Source organism: Centruroides sculpturatus, unplaced genomic scaffold (assembly GCF_000671375.1).
Source record: "Centruroides sculpturatus isolate CEXI.00-Female unplaced genomic scaffold, Cexi_2.0 scaffold1207, whole genome shotgun sequence".
In the NCBI taxonomy this organism is placed as follows: domain Eukaryota; kingdom Metazoa; phylum Arthropoda; class Arachnida; order Scorpiones; family Buthidae; genus Centruroides; species Centruroides sculpturatus.
The window spans coordinates 7,552-28,223 of record NW_019385445.1 but is presented as its reverse complement, the minus strand read 5'-3'; the positions used below and the strand labels follow the sequence as shown (position 1 = coordinate 28,223).

General features: G+C 30.5%; 1 protein-coding gene across 1 annotated transcript in view; it reads right to left on the bottom strand.

Annotated features, from left to right (window-relative positions):
- The window catches only part of LOC111639073 (isobutyryl-CoA dehydrogenase, mitochondrial-like), a 34,200-nt gene extending 26,774 nt beyond the window's left edge, over positions 1–7,426 (bottom strand). The window contains exons 1-2 of the mRNA XM_023384846.1: positions 7,069–7,426; positions 1,880–1,980 (exon numbers count right to left, since the gene is read on the bottom strand). Of these exons, the coding sequence (XP_023240614.1) occupies positions 1,880–1,980; positions 7,069–7,174 (207 nt within the window). The 5' untranslated portion in view covers positions 7,175–7,426. The remainder of the gene's footprint in view (positions 1–1,879; positions 1,981–7,068) is intronic.
- Positions 7,427–20,672: the final 13,246 nt, after the last annotated feature.

The following is a 20,672-nucleotide window of genomic DNA, read 5'->3' as shown; positions in this document are numbered from 1 at the left end:
ACGTAGTCACACACCGTCTCATTGTGGTTCTGCTGTATACTTAAGAGTTGGTCGAGTGCATTCCTTTCTTTGGGTTCTTGTTTATCGTAACATTGAATCAATTTTTGCTTAATTCCCTCAAACGTACAAGGTTCTTGATCAGCCAAGCTGAAGAACGTCGACAAGGGCCCCCCTTTTAACCGAGCTTGTAAGACGGCTATTTTCACTTCACTGTTCCACCCAGCCAAACGAGATATTTTATCTATGGTCTTGAAAAATTGGCGGACATTAACCGAATCACTGGCACTATTAGAAAAATTGGGTACCATCCCTAGGAACCCTGTGACTACCGGAGGGATACCCTCACCCACACCTCCTGGGGACGTAGCAACATTGCTCTGGTCACAACCATCCATAACTAGTGATAACAAAAAAATTAATACAACTGATTACAAAAGGTAGGGTCTTAACTCTACAAGCGCGAAAATACGTTACTTTCTATACAATCAAACCAGTATACCGTTAACAACAAAATCCTGTCGCGGACGCCATTTGTAGCCGAACGATAAATAATTGACTCCCAAAGGATAATTCGGCTTTGATATAGTTTATTAAAAAATTCTAGAATCCAAATAGGCAAATATCGATACTTAAAACTAGGTTGTACAGTACAATACTAGGTCTGAACTCTCGTCCCGACAAAGCACGTGGATCCCACGTTCAACCGACAATAGAATCTTAGTCTAGTTTAAATCTAACTTAAATAATTACTTTAAACCTAGGGCCCAAAATTTTAGCGAAAGATGGAAAAAGAAAAATTATAAAGAATGGAGAATAAAGGGGCGACTGGTCAAAAGAAAAAAAACCTCAGATCTTCCACGTGGCGAATTCCTTTTTCCTAGCTCGTCCTAACGTGTCCTCGCTCCACACGGTCTCGTCCCGAACTGACTCTCTTCCTGTTCGGACCTCCCTTTTGTCCACCTTGTCCGTCCCCCCTTCGACCAATCAAGCGTCAGCCCCTATTGTCTAACACAGGTCGGACCACATGGTTTAACCAACCACATCGTAGCCAAGTAAACAAAGGCCGGAAGTGGGGTTTTTCCATAAGACGTGGTCACAAGTAATGAAGAGAAAGGAAAGACAGAAGAAATATGGCTTAACAAAGCCACACATGACAGAACTGAGGCAGAGCCAGAAAGAAAGAGGCAATCCCTACATTTGTCTTACAAATCCACTACAATTTTGGGGTCTACGATATAAGTAGGGAGGGGCGATGTTGGTTCTAGCATGTTGGATGTCAGACCAATGTTCCTTCAAATACTTACACCACAGATCTCAAAATTGTAGCGGGACTTCTCTCGGGCCAGACTCATCCTTACTACACCCCACATGGAGCCCCTCAAATGGTTAGAAGCAGTGGAGATATTTAAAACTAATTTCACTTCATCATGCATTAATTTCAAGATGATTTTGTTGATGGTCTGGCAGGATCTCCTTGACAATGCAGTTTAACCAATAGTTGAATCTCATTTAAGTTAACCTGTTCTTGACAGCCGGNTTTATACATTTACAACTACAAAACGCATTTTTCAGTGTTTTCCTTACTATAGTTGTTTTTTTTTTTAATGTACTACTTAACTTTAATTTGAGTGTGTTTTTCATGTTGGAACAAATTATTTGGTTTTACATGTAATCGTATGGGGAAAAATGATTCACTTTACGACATTTTTATGATACAATCTCAGTTTTGGAACAGATTAATTTCATATCCTGAGGTACTGCAGTATTAGATATCATTAAAACGAAATAGTAATTTTTGTTTTTCAATAATTGACAGACTTTAATATTACATATCCATAATGTGTAATATTTTAATTATTTAATTTATTCAAATACATACTTCCTCATCCCATTTTGACATATTTGGTAGCATTTCCTTTTGTGCAAAATCACTGGCAATCTTCTGAATTTGAACTTGTTCTTCAGTTAACCCAAGAGAGGCTAAATAAAAAAAAATTCGAATATCAGTTAAGTTAAATATACCTTTTATATGATTTTTTAAAGTATTTTACAGAATATAAATGATATTAATTTTACTGAACATTTTTAGAAATGGTAAATGGTTTAGAAGCCAGTTTGTTTTGAACTAGGCCTACCATGTGCAATAGAAGTAGATGACATTCTATTGTAGGATAATAGTATATTTTAACCATCACACTAACAAGAAAACACTATAAAATTCTACCCAACTTTTAAATACTTCATGTTTAAAGTAAAAGTTTATATGAAATAAGTTATAAGTAACAATCAGAAATCCTTGATGATAAAGTTTTGAGAAAAAAAGGAACCAATTTTAAGTTATTGGATTTATATGGTCTAGCATAAATTTGTTCATAAGAGTAAATGACTTTGTTAGTGTGATTATGATGCACTTGTTCAATACTAACTGCACCTATTTTAGGGGAGATAGTGTGACAGGATGAGATAGATGTGATAATAATTTTGCTACATGTGCAAGGACCTGCTTTATGAGCTTTATCAGTTATAATACATCATTTTTCCTCGAAAAGAGCATTTGTGTAAACAAAAGTGAAACCTCTGTAGCTTGGGTGATAATTGGGAAAGTAGGGAAGGCTGGAAGGATGATCTATGGATTTAATAGTCAGTCACACACACATTTACTTTGATGGAGACTGTTTTCTGGAAAGTTTCAATATTTTTCCACTACCATCAAAAGGAAATTTAAAGGAAAGTCTATTTAAAGCTTTAAATAGCCAGCTCACAAAATAATATGCAATGTGCATAGATTTATAAACGAAGAAAATGAGAAAACTGAGTGAAGGAATTAAACAATGTTGCGGAGTATCAGTGGTAACGAGAGTGTTGAAAAGGAATGTTCATTTAATTTTAAAAGACGTTAAAATCCAGGAGAAGTTAGAAACTCCCAGAAAAAAAGACCATATATATCTCTAGTAACAGGTTTGGATAAGTTCAAGCACTACACCATCCTGTCATCCTATCTCCCATAAAACATGCACAATTACCATTGATCAAGTGCAATCTCTCATCACACTGACTATATGTCTTGGTCTGTGAGTCCAAATCTCATGGCTGTTCCAAAGTTCAAATCTCAATTTCTCTTCATATATACATTAGCTATGTTAATTGTACTAATCAGTCACTTTAAACTATACTTTAAAAAAATATAATCATTATGAGACAGAATAAATCTAGATGTCATATTTCTTTTTTGCATTTGATATAGGATATGAGACATACTTTTTATTTTTATTTTTTTCATTTAATTAAATTGCATATAATGAGACTTTTGTTTTTTAAAATTTCCTAAATATTAATTCTAAGTTTGAAAAGACAAATGAGAAATGAATTTCACAGAAGGAAAATCATTTGTCAAAGTATTTAGTTAAAAATTTTACATAGCACTGATTTAAGAATCTGTATATTTAATATAATATATTTCTGTTTATAATACAATCAATCAAACTCCATTAATACAAAGTCGAAGAAACTTAAAAATTGATACTCTGTATTAACCTAACACTCCAATGTACTAGATAAACACTAAAATACTAAATTACAAAACCAAACTCTAGCAGTTTTTAAATAAAATTTAAGTTTAATAAGATAAATCAAAGTCTTGGTAATCTTAAATTACCATCGTCTGGTTACATTCAAAAATGAAATGTATCACCAAAATGGGAACTTTTTAAATTTTATAGTTGTCTTCTCTTGATTGGACAGAATTTATGACTACATCGTCTTAGTCACCTGATTACTGGTGAATTTCTTGTAAAGTCTTCCATGCTTGTGTCAGCATATTATTGTCTTTAAAATTGATTGTAATGCCTTTATTGCACTCCCTATAAATTTCTTAGCTTTTCTAGGTTCCAAATGTCTGCTTAATTTTTTGAACAATGTAGTAGAGAGACCAAAGAGAGTGTCATGTCAATTTTCTGCTGCAATTTTGCTATCAACAAATTTGCTGCATGGTTAATTTGCCTTGAGGCAAGTTTGCTGTGAACAATTTTGCTACATTGTAAATTTGCCATGGGCAGTTTTGCTACCTGTCATTTTATGGTAAATAATTACAGGTATCCCTTGCTTAACACAGGATTTGTTTAACACAAATTAATTGCAGCAATCCCTTTTTATAGGTGGCAGAAATTTTAATTAACACAGCTTTAACAGCTGTCTTTACTTAATGTAGATATGTTTTCCTCAGCAAATAAGGTGTTGGTGAATTTGCTATTTTCATTTACTAAAATAAAAATATTTGTTATTAACTAAAAATTTGTTCTAGCAGGTGGTGGTGTTAATGTTGGTCAAGGTACTGTAGTTGATTAACACAGTTTTGATATATGCAACAGCATTGAGAGAGTAATTAACCACGTTAATCAAGGAATATCTGTACCCAGATATAAATTGCATACATAATTATTTACAAAATCACAAAAAACAATAAAGCTGGACAGAAAGTTGTCCATTATTCAAAAAATCAAACAGCCATTTGGAAACTAGAAAAGCTAGAAATTTATAGGGAATACAATAAAGACATTGCAATCAATTTTAATGATAATAAATATGCTGGCACAAGCATGGAAGGCTTTACAAGAAATCCACCAATATTCAGGTGATGAGGACAACACAGCCATAAATTCTGTCCAATCAAGAGAAGACAACTGTAAAATTTAAAAATTTTCCATTTCAGCAGTATGTTCCATTTTTGAATATAACTTGATGATGGTAGTTTAAGATTACCAAAAACTTTAGTCCATCTTATTAAAGTTAAATTTTATTTTAAAAACTGCTAGTTTGATTATGTAATTTAGTATTTTTGGGTTGATTGAATTCCTTAACATTGAAATACCTATTCTGTCTCAACAGCAGGACTGCAAATCTAATTTGCCTTAACACAGATTTCACATAAACTGATAACATAATAACAGGGTTTCACTGTATAATATAATCTATTTTAACCATTGGTTTATCATAGTTACAAAATCCTACATAATAATACATTAATAAAATGATTTACAGAAAAACCTGACTTAACATGACTTCAATATGTGATAACCAATAACCATGATTAAATGTAATAAAACTATTTCCTGCTTTAAGCAAATAATTAATCAGTTAACATGAATTTTTTATGGTACAGTAGATGAAATTTTTTCCTTCCAATCTGAAAGGAAAACTTACATCACAGAAGCTGCAAGATAGTGCAACCGTGTCACTATTGCACCTTCTGACATACACATTACAGGAATGCAAGCACAATAATATTACAAGTAAGGGATCAACTGCAAGAAAGTTGAACTGGCTTTTGATCACATCATATGTACCAAATTTTCTTTGACATGGATCAAACATAGAAAGAAGTGCAGAAGTACAGAGAAATCTTAATAAGGTGATCCATACCTATCACAAATTGTATGAAGAAATGAAAATGCTTAACACTGTTCAAACATTATTTAAATATTTTGCAAAAAAGTAGCTTAATAAAGTGTATTTGCACAATTATTTTTTTATTTAATGTTAACAATTTTATCCACTAATATAACTTATACAGTATATAAACTTTAAATATACTGATGGGATAATTGTAATTATTCTTGTTATTTGTTACATTCTATTAGCTTGATTTTGCTTAATGCATATTAATTGCTGGAGTAAATTTTAACACTGTGAATTCTTATTTTGTTTTAAACATTTCAAAAGTAAAGTTTTATACCATCTCAGTTGGGCAGATACTTTTGTAATTACAAAACTATCTATACACATAAGTATATAAATATAAAAGATTCAAAGGTTAACACTTCAAATGTAAATTATAATTTTCATTTACCTTTCTTTTATGTAATATGCTAGGGTTATTTTTTTCAACCTCCATTAACGCATGAAAAAAAGTTGGAAGCATGTGAGACAGGGACAGGGTGCACACCTAGTAGTAGTATATTCCCTCATCAGTTAGTGTTGTGCCAAGCTATTTTAGACATTTGCTACTCTGCAGTAAACACGATGACACCAATCTAGTCTCCCACCAACTGTAAAGTATGAGCAGTAATTCGATTTCTACAGGCCGAAGGGCTGAATGGAGGTGAAATTCATCAAAGGTAATGTAATGTGTATGGTGAGAAACTCATGAGCTATGAATGTGTGCATGAATGGTGCAGGAAATTCAAGCAAGGACATGACAACATTCATGATGAGGGCAATCAAGGGAGGAAGTGTGTGATGACCAACAGTTTGGTAGACAAAGTGGATCAATTGGTGCAAGAAAGGCATTGGTTCACAATTTCTGAGCTCAGTGAGGAGTTTCCTCAAATTTTAAGGTCCACACTGTACACTGCTGACTGACAGTGTTACAGGTTGGCTGAATGGCCTGGGGTAACTTTCTTCGACACGAGTATACAAAAACTGGTGTCACAGTATGATGTCTGCCTGAATCGACAAGGCAATTATGTGGAAAAATAGGTGAAGACTGTAACTACCTTCTACAAATAAAATGGTTGATCAATCTTCACCTATGTGCACCATCTTGGCGGTTGTTTCCTTTCTTCTGTTTGTTGGAATCAGGAAACAATGAGGACGCTCGTTCTAACCTAACCTAACCTATTCTAATAAATTACCAAATTATTAGAATAGGTTAAGTTAGATTAGAACATGTGTCCCAACTGTTCCCTGATTCCAACAAACAGAAGAAAGGAAACAGCCACCATGACAGTGCACATAGGTAAAGATTAACCAAGTGGTTTTGTTCTTCACTCTTGTTTTTTTTTATTCTGGGTCGGTGGAGGTTGAAAAAAAATAACCCTCGTAATTAATATGGTCAAGGTCATTAAAATTAAATATACAAATATCAAATGAGAATTTCTATCCAAGAATTTAACTGATTATGCTTGACTGAGTTAATTCCAATGTATATTATAAATTATGTGGAGAGAAATCATTTCTTTCATCACGTGCTTTAAATATGGTCAACAAAAAAAAAACAATATCAAATGCTTGACATCATAACATACGATCAAAATTAAAGTCTAATTGAATACAAAGTTGAAAATAACATACGATCAATGCATGATGCTATAGAACGTACTCCTAATTTCAAATTCGGCCCGAATCTCGCATTATTAATAATTTTTAGAGTTTTATACAAGCAAATTGCGAATCTCATGCTCCTCACTCAGATGACGTCACACCGTAGCAGAAACTATCAAAGAAAGTGTTGCCAAATTATTACTATTTTTTATTTTAATCTTTCACTTTTAGCAAGCCCATTATGGGTTCGGCCAGGCCCACAATGAGGCGGCCGGCTGGTGAGGGATGGGGCCCGATATATCCGGACGGACCATGCCCTGAAAACTTCCTGGGGATTTTTCGACACGTCCGGATACCGAGTTCCCCAGAGCTGTAGGCTGCCATCTTGACCCAAGGACTTTAAACTACAAGAATAGCCAGATCCAGTATATTTGTTAGCATGACCTTGGATCTATGGGACGTCACAGCAAGCTCTCTACTTCAACATGACAGACCTTTTAAATAACAAAATACGATAAAATATTAAATTATTTCTTAATTAATTTTTAAATTACTACTAAATGTAAACTACTGTAGAATTTTCGGATTTAATAAGTGTACTGTACGTCAATAAATTTACAAGTCTTTTGTGTAATATTTATTTAACAAATTAATGAGCTATATTTTTTATTATGTGATTATCTTACTTAACTTTTTAATTTTTTTTCGACAATCACCATTTTCAGAAGGCATTCTTTTCAATATTTTATAGTTTTCTTGTTTAAGATTTCTATAATTAATTCTTATTATAGTTCTTAATTTACAAAAATCTTTTATTAAAGTAAAAGGTAAAACTGTTTCCACTGACTAATTCTGTACAACTCCGGGGCCTTTTTTATACGATTCATCGTGATATATTTCGAAATATTTATTCCATTCTATAATTTTTGCTAGCCATTCATCAGTAGGTTTAATAAGCCCTCCATAAGATAAATGTTGCACCCATGACGGAATGCTATAGTTGTAATGATTTTTAATTTTGTTAGTGGAATTAATTAAGTTTGGGTATTTTTCTTTATATTTATAGGCAAAATATCCTGCTATATACTCGAGAGCATCGTAGGAAGTTTCTTCAGAGATTGTGTTAAAGTCTAGATTGCATGTAGAGTTTCCTGAAGATTTATTTGAAGAAAAAGTAGTTTTACATTCAGTATATTGGTCTGTATTTTCACTTGATACTTCTACATGTGCTTTCTCTAAAACTTTGGGTATAATATATTCCTCTTGTCTTCGATCTGTAGTATTTACTTTTGACTCTAAAATACCAGGATTCTTACCTAAAATAATCAATCTAATCCTATATATAGCATTTAATGGGCTTGGATGTTCATTAGGACCCCGGCTTCTAATTTGAAAAAAAAAATTTTCCAGACAATCTTGATTTAAGTGCAGATGTATTTTATATCAAAAGTCGATTTCATATCTTGAAAAAGATCAATTAGCGATTTCATTGAGATTATCATTCCTTTCTGGAAAATTTGGAGGGCATTTTTTCCACTTGCTCTCATTGTTGAGATTATTTTTATCATTTTATTTAAATGTTCTTCTTGTAATTCCAAGTCTACACCATATCCATTTTTGCTTGGAACAGAACCTTTTGGTGCATAGCTATTAAAAATGTCGAACCACATATTTATATCTCTAATATACGTTTCATTGATAATAATAATTGATTCATAATAAACGTTTCATTGATATTCACATTCAATTCTTTCCATAAACTTATGTTACTGCAACTACAGTCACTGACGCAAGCTACTACATTATACGATAGTAAATAAAGTTCTGCTATTAATTTTAAAAGTATTTCTCTTGTCATTTTTTGATCAAACCCGATGTAAACAGGTTGCTTCCAATTTGAAAAAAGAAGGTTATTATTGCAACCATACACAGCACACCTAGTACTCAGCATTTTGTTCTTCACCTAACATAAAAATATAGCTTTAAATATTTAATGACTTATATTTAAATCATCTTACCTTATAAAAAACTTAGTCAAATAAAACAATTACAGAAATATTAAAATAAATCACTTCGTTAATCACAAAATTGGACGAATATTAAAAGCGAAAACTAAACACGTGCACACCCTGCTCTATGTAAACAGAGAGGTCAGGTCTCGTGCTGACGTCACTAACTTGCCATTCCTGGCTAACATTGTAGAATAGGGATCTAGCTATCCTTGTAGTATATAGTCCTTGGACCCGGACGGCAGGTGAGGTTTGTTCGAATAGAAGTTCCTGACGCATGCATATGTCATTTTTCAATGCTAAAAATAATGTGCAGTGCATACTGGTTCTAAATCAGTCACAGTTAGCGACTAGGGAGACTTGGATAGAAGTAACGCAAGTGACCTAGCTGTATTGGATATTGGAGGTGTATATATATATATATACACGAATAAATCGTACAAGCAAAACAGAAAAAAAAAGGTCAACAAGTTGCTCACGATATCCCCGAACGGACCGTCGATGGATATCGATTCCCGGACCGTCCGGATGGATGGTAACACTATTCCGTGCTCATTTCAATCGGTCCGAGTCGTAGGTGGACGAAAATATGAAATAAAATGGTTCAAATTCTTACAAGATATTATTATTATTTATTGTGAAATTTTGCCGCCCCCACTACGCTACGCTACTGGATTAACTGACCAAATTAAAAATTTAGGGGAGAGATACGTTAAAAAGCCAGAAATTCAAGGAGAAAGAACTGTAGTTTCTTCCCGGCTCAATCTGTTTATCCTCTGTATCGGTTTCCCTGTTGTCTCGGACTTCGTTTTCGTTTCGTTGTATTTTGAAGGTTTTTCGGTTTTTTTAAATATTATATTTTAATGTTTCGGTTTTTTTCCCGGACATTATCAAACAAGTGAGATCCTCAATATTAGCGAGAACCGCTGAGAAAATAGAGATTTATAAGAGCAAACTAGAGGAGACTTGTATTGATGTGAGGGACGCGGAAGGCCTTCTATCGGCCGGGAAGTATAGTCGACCCTCCTATAACACGGTAGATACGTTCCGGTTTTTATGAATCCATTTTCTACGAGTCCTTAAGTACATGAGCTAATCACAGCCCGGCACGTATGCAGTTTACGGACTACGGCTGTTTGAAAGTTTTTCTTCCATAAAATTAACCGATTCTAGACTAATTCGACTCAACATTTCCAATAAGTTCAACAATAAATCACAATAAATCCTCAACAATAAATTTTATTTGCGTTCTTCTTTGCACTTGTCAAGAAATTATTAATTCAGATTAGTCACGAAAGAGATGTAAATCTCAACGTATGTTACCCGTAATAATATTATTTTACAAAGCAAATATAGTTTATAATATCATTAATTAAATAACTTAGAAATTTTTATAATTTAAAAATTTATTTATTTCGTGTCAAAATGTGGAGTATTTTGGGCTACTTTTATATCCAAATGTATCTTTGACGTCATCTGTCAATAATAGTAGAAAGCAGCGGATCAACAGCCGAGCGAGCGATTGTAGGTGTGTCTTTTCTGTTTATTTTCTTTCCAGAAAAACGAATTATAATATATCGTGTATTTGACGTTTAAAAGATTACAAATAAACTATTTCATTCATTATATTTTATAAAATTTTAAAATATATGTTTAATATAAAGAGCAGAAAAAGAAATATATTTGATAATTTATAAGTTTAATTTATATAATGTCAGAAAATCGTTTGAATTTTGTTAATTGATACTTCAAATAATTACGTATCGTTGAAAGAATCAATAAAGACAGGAAGTACTACGAAAGTAGGAAGTAGTAATTTATGAATGGACTTTCGTGCGGGTTATCGAAATAAATTCTAAACCATGAGCATAAATATAAGTTTCACTCGATAAAGATATCGATGGACAAAAATTTAATGAATATTTCTTAATCATTTAGAGTTACTAATACAAAAAAGGTAAATTTTGTAAAATTAAAAATATTTTATAATTTTTTTTTCCTATTTTTGTTGTATTAATACCTAATATGTTATAAAGTTATTTGTAATATTTATAATTGATATGTAAAATAACTTGTCCAAATATAGTACAGTACATCCAATATATACGACATATTCAGTGTATGTGGCAATCTTGGTAAGTTGATGCATACAGTTGCACTTGATTGTATTGTTGGAAATGCCAAATATGTAATAAATACTGGAAATGTGTACTTTAAACTGTGCATATACAGTACAGCTAGTGATAAAGTACTGTAATTTGTAATAAAATAAAGTTCACACTTATATTTACTTTTGATGTACTGTACAGTACTTAACTGTATACAGATGTCAGTATGTCTCTCACAAAATAACTAAATAACTGATTGTTTTTTATCTTATAGTATCCAAATATACAAAAAAAAAAAAAACTTTAAATAAGCCTTCACCAGTAAAATTATTTATTTTCCAATATTGTTTCATACATATAGGATATGTATGAAACAATATTGGAATGTTTAAATTTTAAATTTATGTGCTGTACATGTAATGGAATGAAAATTTTATTAGAAATAATAATAGAAGTAAGAATAAACATAAATATTAATTGAATATATTGATGTGTTGGTCGGTATTTGCAGCATAATTCATGTAATGTATTTCCATGCCAATGTTAACGTTAGGCATTTTTATGATTTATTCAGAAGTGGTCTTAGCATGTCTATAAATTACTAACTTTTTAAACAATTTCTGGTTGTAATTTATTTTCTATCTCTCTCTTAGTTTTTCTTATCATACTGAATATTTTTTCCTTTTGCTACATAGCAGTGCAGGGGAGGCCCTAAAATTCTGTGTGACAAAACCATCATGAGCCTTACTATTTTACAAGTGTACAAATCTTTGTAGAATCCCACAAATTTCAAAGAACCACCTGGTTTCTTTTCCTGAGAAAATTCATATTATATGGCTTGTATATTCTTTAAATGATGAGTCAATTGTTTCTTCATTTTGGGCATAGAAATTATAGCACTGCTCAATAATTTGGTTTAACTGTAAAAGTAATTCTTTCCATTGATGAGTTGGCTATGATTGATTTATCCACCAATGTGATGGCCACTAACATTATCAAACTTGAAGATGCAATTTATCATATCTGCCATTTAAAATGATAATATTTGAGTTAAAATTCTCATATATATAATATCAATATTGGTTCATTCCCAATTGATCGAATCTGAGACCATCTTTCTTGTTTGCTTGTCATTCTTAATAAAATACATACAATGTCTTTGACATATATATTGGTATTAGATTCATTAAATAAAGTATTTATGTGATAATATGAAAATCTTTAAAAATGCTGAGAAAAAAGAAAAGCGGCCTGTCCACTGACAGAGCATTCAAAATGCTGATGGTTGGCAACTATGTACCAGTAACTTTCAAATTTGTTGAGAACAATTCCCTATATGTATATTTTATTTGAAAGAAAGAAGTAGGCCATAAATCACAATAAATGATTTATGTGTTGTCTAATATTGCACACTTTTTTCATTTAAATGATTCATGTATAATGATTTAATGCTTAGATCTATATATTAATATAATTATGAATAAAAATCATGTTCATATTTTTTGTTTATAATTATATAATGTATAATTGTTTTGGTTTAACTTTTGAAATTATAATTTAGTTTTTTTTTTTTTTTAATAATCAATAATTTTTTCAATGTTTATTTGGATTTTTATTGATTTAGTGAATTTAAAGAAATAGTTTACAATCCTAGCAGTGTATTTTTATTATTTTTTAACAGAGAGAATTTTAAAGCATAGCATAGAAAAAATTTATAGCATAACTAGTTTTGTAGTTTGATAATTTCTTTCTTTATGTAGGTAATTTTTGTTTATCAATATAATTGATTAACAAAAATTATTAACATGTAAAGTTTTTATTTTCTCATATTAAAGTCAAATAATTGCTATTTTATATTTTGGTTTGTAGATGTTTATGTTCTCATATTAATGATATGAATACAGAAGTCATAGGATTTTATTTTATTTTAAACCTTTTATGTAAAAAACATTTTATGACTTTTTAACATATGTTAGTAGTTTTGTTTAACTTTTGTTAAAAAATCAAAAAAATTTATTATGATTTATTAATAATGTTTAATGCATTTATTTTTTGATTTTAATAATTTTAAAAGTTACCTCAATGATCTTACCTCAGTTTCATTTGACTTCTAACATGCAGATAAAAAAAAGTTTAATTTTCAATATTGTGTTATTAGGTATCATATTTCCTTAATTATTTTCAAAAGTGAAATTATTTAATTATTCTAAAGTAATGCTGTCAATATCATGGAAATTCATTAAAATAAGTTTTTAAAAGAATCGTCTGTTTTAAATTTAAAAAAAATTACATTAGTTATTATCTATAGACTATTCTTGGATAAACAAAAACATGTGCATGCTCTGTATGAAAGACTTGCTTAGTGCACATATTTTCACTACACCAACATGAACTTTTTTAACCATATGAATTGCTGTAAAATTATATATGTTTTATTCAGAACAAAGTTCCTCATATTTCCAATTTTTTAAGCTTGTGGCAAGTTGTCTTTATTTTACAGATTGTTATAGTAGAAATAATTTTAACTTAATTGATTACCTTGAAGATAGATAACCAAGAACCAAAACCATTAGACAAGTATGATTAAATTCTTTGTGCCAAAGTAAATGCAATTACTTCATTTAATGCAGGAAATTACTTTTGCATTTGCTATGTTGTTGCATAGGAAATTACATTTGGTTTATTCAAATATATTATTAATTTCTAATATGAGATTAGCAATATACAGTATTTAGTCATTTGTTTTTATAAATTGTAAGCATAAATTAAAATAATGTGAAACACAAACTAAAATATTCTAGTTTCCATTCATTCATTCATGGGTGTTCTGTCCTAGGACAGGTCCATGGAAAGCAGTCAAATTATAGAATTCTCTTTCTCCAACATTCTTTATTTCGGGCTTCCTCTTTTATTTCTTTATAAGTTTTGCCTAGTAAAACATCATCTATCAATACTTTTCTTTTTCTTCCTCTTTTAGTTTCTATAAGTCTATAAAATTCCATAAGTCTAAAACTAGTTTCCATAAGTCTATAAAATTCAATGCAAAGTGGAATTAGGACCAATTCAAATAACCAAATATTGTCAGATATTTTCCTGGTTAATTATAAATTAAGAAATACATGTATTTTGATATTTGGTCTGAAAGTAGTCAGATTCATCATTACAAAATTTTAATAATTAATTAAATAATCTATTTTTTAATTAACTAAGTTTATAAATGATAGAAGAAAAGATCAACTTGGAGGCATTCGAATACATAATTTTATGCTAGCCAGATAGATATATACCCAAATTAGACTACCATCTAATCTTTATTTTTGCATATATAAGATACTTAAAAATTATGTATATTATGTAGGCAAAACTTAGAGGAGTGTTAGAGGAAGTGGAGGAGGCGTAGAGCTATGGCAAATTGTCGTTTGAGCGCTTGTTCTTTTTGCAAGCACAAAGTTTCGGAAAGTGACTTATTAACTTGTTCCAATTGCTCTAAATTTGCTAACTTCTATTGTTTTGGGATCCAGGCAGCAAACTTTCATAAGTTCAGCAAGTCTTACAAAAAAACTTGGAAATGTGAAGATTGCAAATTAGTGAAAACCATTAAGAACAATGCGAATTGGACACAGGAACTGGAAGATGACAGAGAAATGGGTGAGTGTGAGCAGATTATTATGACTTCATATAATTATAATAAAAATGTGGATAGAACACCAGATAATCTAACTTTCACTCCAACATAACCTATAAGTATAACTACCAAAAATTCTGAAATAATTTTACAAGAAGTGAAACTAATACACTTGGAGTTGAGTAACGTAAAAGAAACAAACATAGAAATCCAGAAATCGATAGAATTCTTAACAAATAAGTTTGACAAAATGGAAGAGAGAATTAATGTTTTAGAGAGAAACTATGTAACTGCTATCGAAACAATGACAGAACTAAAGGAAGAGAATAAAAGTACGAAGGCAGAATTAAATTCTTTAAAAGAAAAATTCTGCATGTTGGAGCAGGATCTAAACAACTCTAGTTTGGAGATTGTTGGCGTGCCGACACTTCAGAATGAGAATTTAACAGAAATAGCATATAAAATTTTTTCGTTTATTGACGATAATTTTAATCAATCAGGTCTATTGAATGTCTATAGAATTAAATCCACTAATAACGAAAGAAATGAATTCAAAACTAAATCGCAACCAATTATAGTGAAATGTGCCAATTCAGTTGTCAAACAAAAAATTATAAATAATATTAAAAAGAAGAAGATAAAAATAACTACAAATGCGTGTCATATTATAAATGAGGAATATAGAATATATATAAATGAACATCTTACTCCATATTATAGAAATATTTTCTATAAAACCAGAATGTTAAAAAAACAAGGAAAAATATTAAACACTTGGACGAATAACGGAAATGTGTATTTAAAAAAGGATACTTCTTCTCCAACAATTCGGATACCAACATTGGACAGTTTAGAGAAAATTTTTCGGAATGATTGAATTATTAACACATACAAAGATAGATGACTTCTCCAAAAAGGGCATATTCGTTTTTTATTGCAACGTAAGAGGCTTAAATAATAAATATTTAGAAATACTTAAAACAATCGAGGAATATAACTGCAACTTTGATGTATTAGCTTTTTGCGAAACTTGGACAAATGATGTAAATCCTCCACCATATATAAAAGACTATCGGCTAGAAAAAATAGAAAGAAAACCTAATCAGCATGGAGGTATAGTAATATATATACATAATGATAAACATTATGAAGTTGTTTCAGATCTAACTTTTACAAGGAATTATATAGATGTAATTACGATAGTTGTAGGTAATTTGATGCTGGTAATAGTCTATTGTTCCCCATCTACAAACTACAGAATTTTCCTGGATGTTATAAATGAAATACTATTATATAAATGAACTAAATATGGAAAACATAAATTACAAATAATCGGGAATTTTAACATCGATTTACTTAAAAATAACTCCTCTGACACATTTGAACTGGTAAATCTTTGCTTTGCTGAAAATTTAACAATTCTGGCTGATTTGAATCAACCGACTAGATACGGAAAAAATACTCACTCTTTGTGTCAATTTTTAATACATCAAAATTTGATATCTGACCATCTACCTATCATCGTCTTTACCCCTGAAAAAGACCTTGATATGAGGATAAAGAACAAAACATTCTACCGTAGAATCAATAATTCCTCAATTTGCCGTTTACGTTATGCTTTGTCGTCTTGTTTCTCCTGGAGTTATTACTACTTCAAGTTTGACAACTGACCAATTAGCTGACTATTTATACACCATTTTTCTTAAAGAATTTTATATCTGTTATTTTCTGCGAAAAATTTGTTAAACTTTGGAGACATCATTAAAAGAAATAATTTTTATGGCCGTTGAACAAGAAATGTATAAAATTACAGTGCTGTATTAGACTTACGGTACCTAATTTACATATTGTACAGACGATAGTAAACTCAACTTACTTGCCTAAACTCTCCGTAGCGTGGCGCTGGACGGCGGAAACTATATATATAATTATAATAAAGTTAAAATAAATTAAGTTAATATTGTAAAGACGATAATAATACTGTACAGACAATAGTAAATTCAACTTACCCGTCTAAACTCTCCGTAGCATGTAAGTAGTTCGGCTGCTCGTCTACTGTTGATCCAGATTCGACCAATCCTGTCACGACACGAGTTGGCGATGACATTTTACCATGTTTTACATGTCCCTTTTAGCGTCTTTATATGAATACTGTCACAATTTTTTATTATGAATACTGTCACAAAAAAATTGTGACAGTATTCATAATGCGTTATAGGAATCCGCATTATAGGAACCTGCGTTATAGGGGGTCTACTGTAGTGCATTCTTACTAATTCAAATGACCTTAAAACCTTGGCTACAAGTGATCCTTGTATATAAGCAGAAAAAGTGAAAGTTGTAAAAGAATATTGACTTTTTTGTGGATAAGCTGCTCTTGAATATAAGCACAATCTATAGTGAAGTTAATAGGTACAACTTAATAATAAAAACTGATAGGAAAGGAACTGCATTATTAATTTTATGTAAATCTCACTGTGCTATGTACTAGAGTTAATTGTATGCTATTCTGTTGGTTATTTTTGCCAATTTTCACAAATGCTTTAAAATTATTATTATTGGTATATTTTACTGCATTTTTTTGTTAATACAATAAATACTATAGTTAGTTTTTACCAGTCATCAGGTTTTTCATGTATTAGTTGCTCTTGTGCATAGGCTGCATAAAATGGATTTTATGAATATAATTTTGTATAGGCTGCAGCCTATGGTCACGGTTTTAGGCTAATTACTTTAGGAGGTTGTTTGCTATAAAGAAAAGGAATAAATATGACTACAGACAAATATATATACAGTGAGTGATCAGTTAACGAACATAATCTGTTCCAAGACTTTGTTCGCTATCCGAATTGTTCGTTAACCAATTATCGATTTACCACAGGTTTTTATGGGAATTTGATTAATTCATTCTGGAGACCCCAACAAATAAAAAACATATACATTTTTACTATGTTTATTTTGATATTTGGTCTGAAAGTAGTCAGATTCATCATTACAAAATTTTAATAATTAATTAAATAATCTATTTTTTAATTAACTAAGTTTATAAATGATAGAAGAAAAGATCAACTTGGAGGCATTCGAATACATAATTTTATGNGTAATAATAAATATACATATATATATATATAGTCTTGCATTTTTATCAGTAATGCTTTTTTCTGTTTGTGGGGTTTAAAGATTTCATCTAATGTTGATTGCTTTTCTCTCTTCTTCAGGATTTTTCAGAAGTAATTAATATCATTGTAATTGTAGAGATCTCCAAGCCTATTAACCTCAACCTGGTTTGGATGCCATTCTAAGACCGTTGTTCTGACATCATTCTACTTCTTCAAAAAACTGTTTAATAGCAGATATCAACATAAATTCTCTTTTTCAGAAGAAAACATATCTTACAGAGTTTCTTGGTGTTCTTCTGTCATCAGATCAGTTTCAGGTTTTATTATGAGCTCTTCAATGTTCTTTATTTCTTAGATGTGATTTTTGTTACTCCTTAAGCTGCTTGGGTCTTCTTGATAATACAGTATCTTTCTTAGATAAGATTGAACTGCAGCCTACCTGTTCAAGTCATACTGCCCAGCAACAACAGACATCAGCAATGCCAGCCTGAGGCAAGTTTTAGGATGGAGTGAGATCTTATTATGGTGCTCCTCTTGGTTGCCCCTAATTTATACCCTTTAATTTTCTTTACCACTGAGGCACCCCCTAGGACTTAGCACCTGGAGTGGCTGCTCTGTTCGCCCTATGGTAGGGCCAGCTTTGGACATCAGACATCTGCCCACTCTCTACCTTTGCTTATTATACTCTCATTTTTCAAAAATAAAAACCAACACAAAACTTAACAAGTGCCTGCTCGACAGTCTCACAAATACTATAAAAGAATTGTTTCTGTCAGAAAAATATAAGGTAGGAATTACAAGGGAGAGTTTCAAAGTTCAGAGGAATATTATCTGATCAGTATATACCTGGTTGAGCATAGATGTTGACTTCTCTCGCACTTCGAAAAGTTTTGAATTGAAGACAAGGGAAGACTAATCAGTATTCATTATTTTATATCGCTTCTTCTTGTGTTTGTTCTGTTAGGTGTTCGTTGTCCAAACATAAAAATCTTTTGCGAAAGTGTTTGTTATCCAGTTTGTTCATTAATAACTGATCACCCACTGTATATGTTTTTAAAGAACTTTTTATATCCTATTTGGTACCTGTATTTATGTTAAAATGTGTAATACATATTAATTTTACAATTTTTTAATAAATTCAGCTACTCAAAACTGGGAATAATTTAGTAAACATTGCACATGTAACCAATGTCTAGCAAGAAGAAATTACAAGAAAGCAAACGTTTTCAACTGTGTTCAAAGGCTAACTATTAAGTTATCCTGATGATGCCCTTTAAACATAGTTGAAAACGTTTGCTTTTTTGTAATTTCTTCTTGGTAGACATTGGTTATATGTGCAATGTTTATTAAATTTTCTTATGTTTTTTAAATACAATCTAAGATGTCTTTTGTTTTTGGCTGGAATTTCTAGTGACAAACTGAATATAATTGTTAGAAATAAAGTTGCTTTTCTTGGAAGCAAAACTTTGTCTTTTAGAAAAGTAATTTTATTTCTACTTGTTTACACTATGGTGCCAGCATTCACTGAATTTGAACAAAATTAAATCAGACAAGCAATTATTTATTGTGACATCATCACAATGCTGGGCTGAATTTTAATCATATTTTTAATTTATTTAATTTAAAATACATGCTCTCCATCTGAAATTAGTATTCTAGAGTCTTGACTCCATTGTTAACAGGAAAAGAATGATATATAAGGACAAGACACTACTAAAATTGAGAGCATTGTGATGAAATATTGCAGCCTGACATTGTGACAATGTCAAAATAAATAATTGCTTGTTATAAAATATAAATTATTAGAGGTAAATTAGATTCTTGACTAAATTAAAAAACCAAAAAAGACAGTCTCTCTATATAAATATATATATAAGGTATAAGATTATCATATAAATTATTTTTAGTATAATTGATAAAAATTTATTTTTATGATAATTTAATTTGAGTTTGATTATTGACAAGAAGTTATAAGTAATAACCAATCTCTCATTGTATAATTGGCATTATTTTATTTTTTAGTTTTGTAAACTAATTTTTAGTTATGTTTTGTAACTATTCTGAGAATACAATACATATTGAAGATTTCTGATTTATTATGCCACCTCATTTTTATAATGATTACATAAAATGCTATTTTTGTGTGCTGTGTTTTCTTCATGTTTGGCATGGCAGTCTACAGTTAAAATACTATTTCCTGGAACCATATTTCTCAGACTATATTAACTCTGGAAAATATTTAACATTGCTTTCAGTCTGTTTAATTGTTACTAATTCTATTCAATTTTTTTAAAATTATAACTGTAAGTAATAATAACAATTTTCATATAATGGACATATCATATATTAACAGCCTAATTTATATTGATATATCAATTTATATTTGCTTACAAGGAGAGCCTACGGCTTTGGGGTAACGGATTTTGATGATCTTTGGTGTAGAGGTAGTACACGATGTGAGTGTACTACCTGTAAAATACTAAAGTGCAATACTCAAATATAATCGAGAAAATCGAACTTAAAGTTTTGTTAGCACTTTATATATAAATTATACGTATTTCTATTCGAGCGTCCTGTGGCAGAGTGGTAACGAGTCTGATTCGTAAGCTTGAGTTCTCGGGTTCGATTCTCGCGTATAATTTTTTTTTTAATTCATAAATACTTATAATGTATTTATTTATTTACTCATTCATTTATTTCTTATTATTTATTTATTTTAATTTAATTTCTACTATTCCAAGTCTAATATTTTTATACTTTTGTTGACAATAAC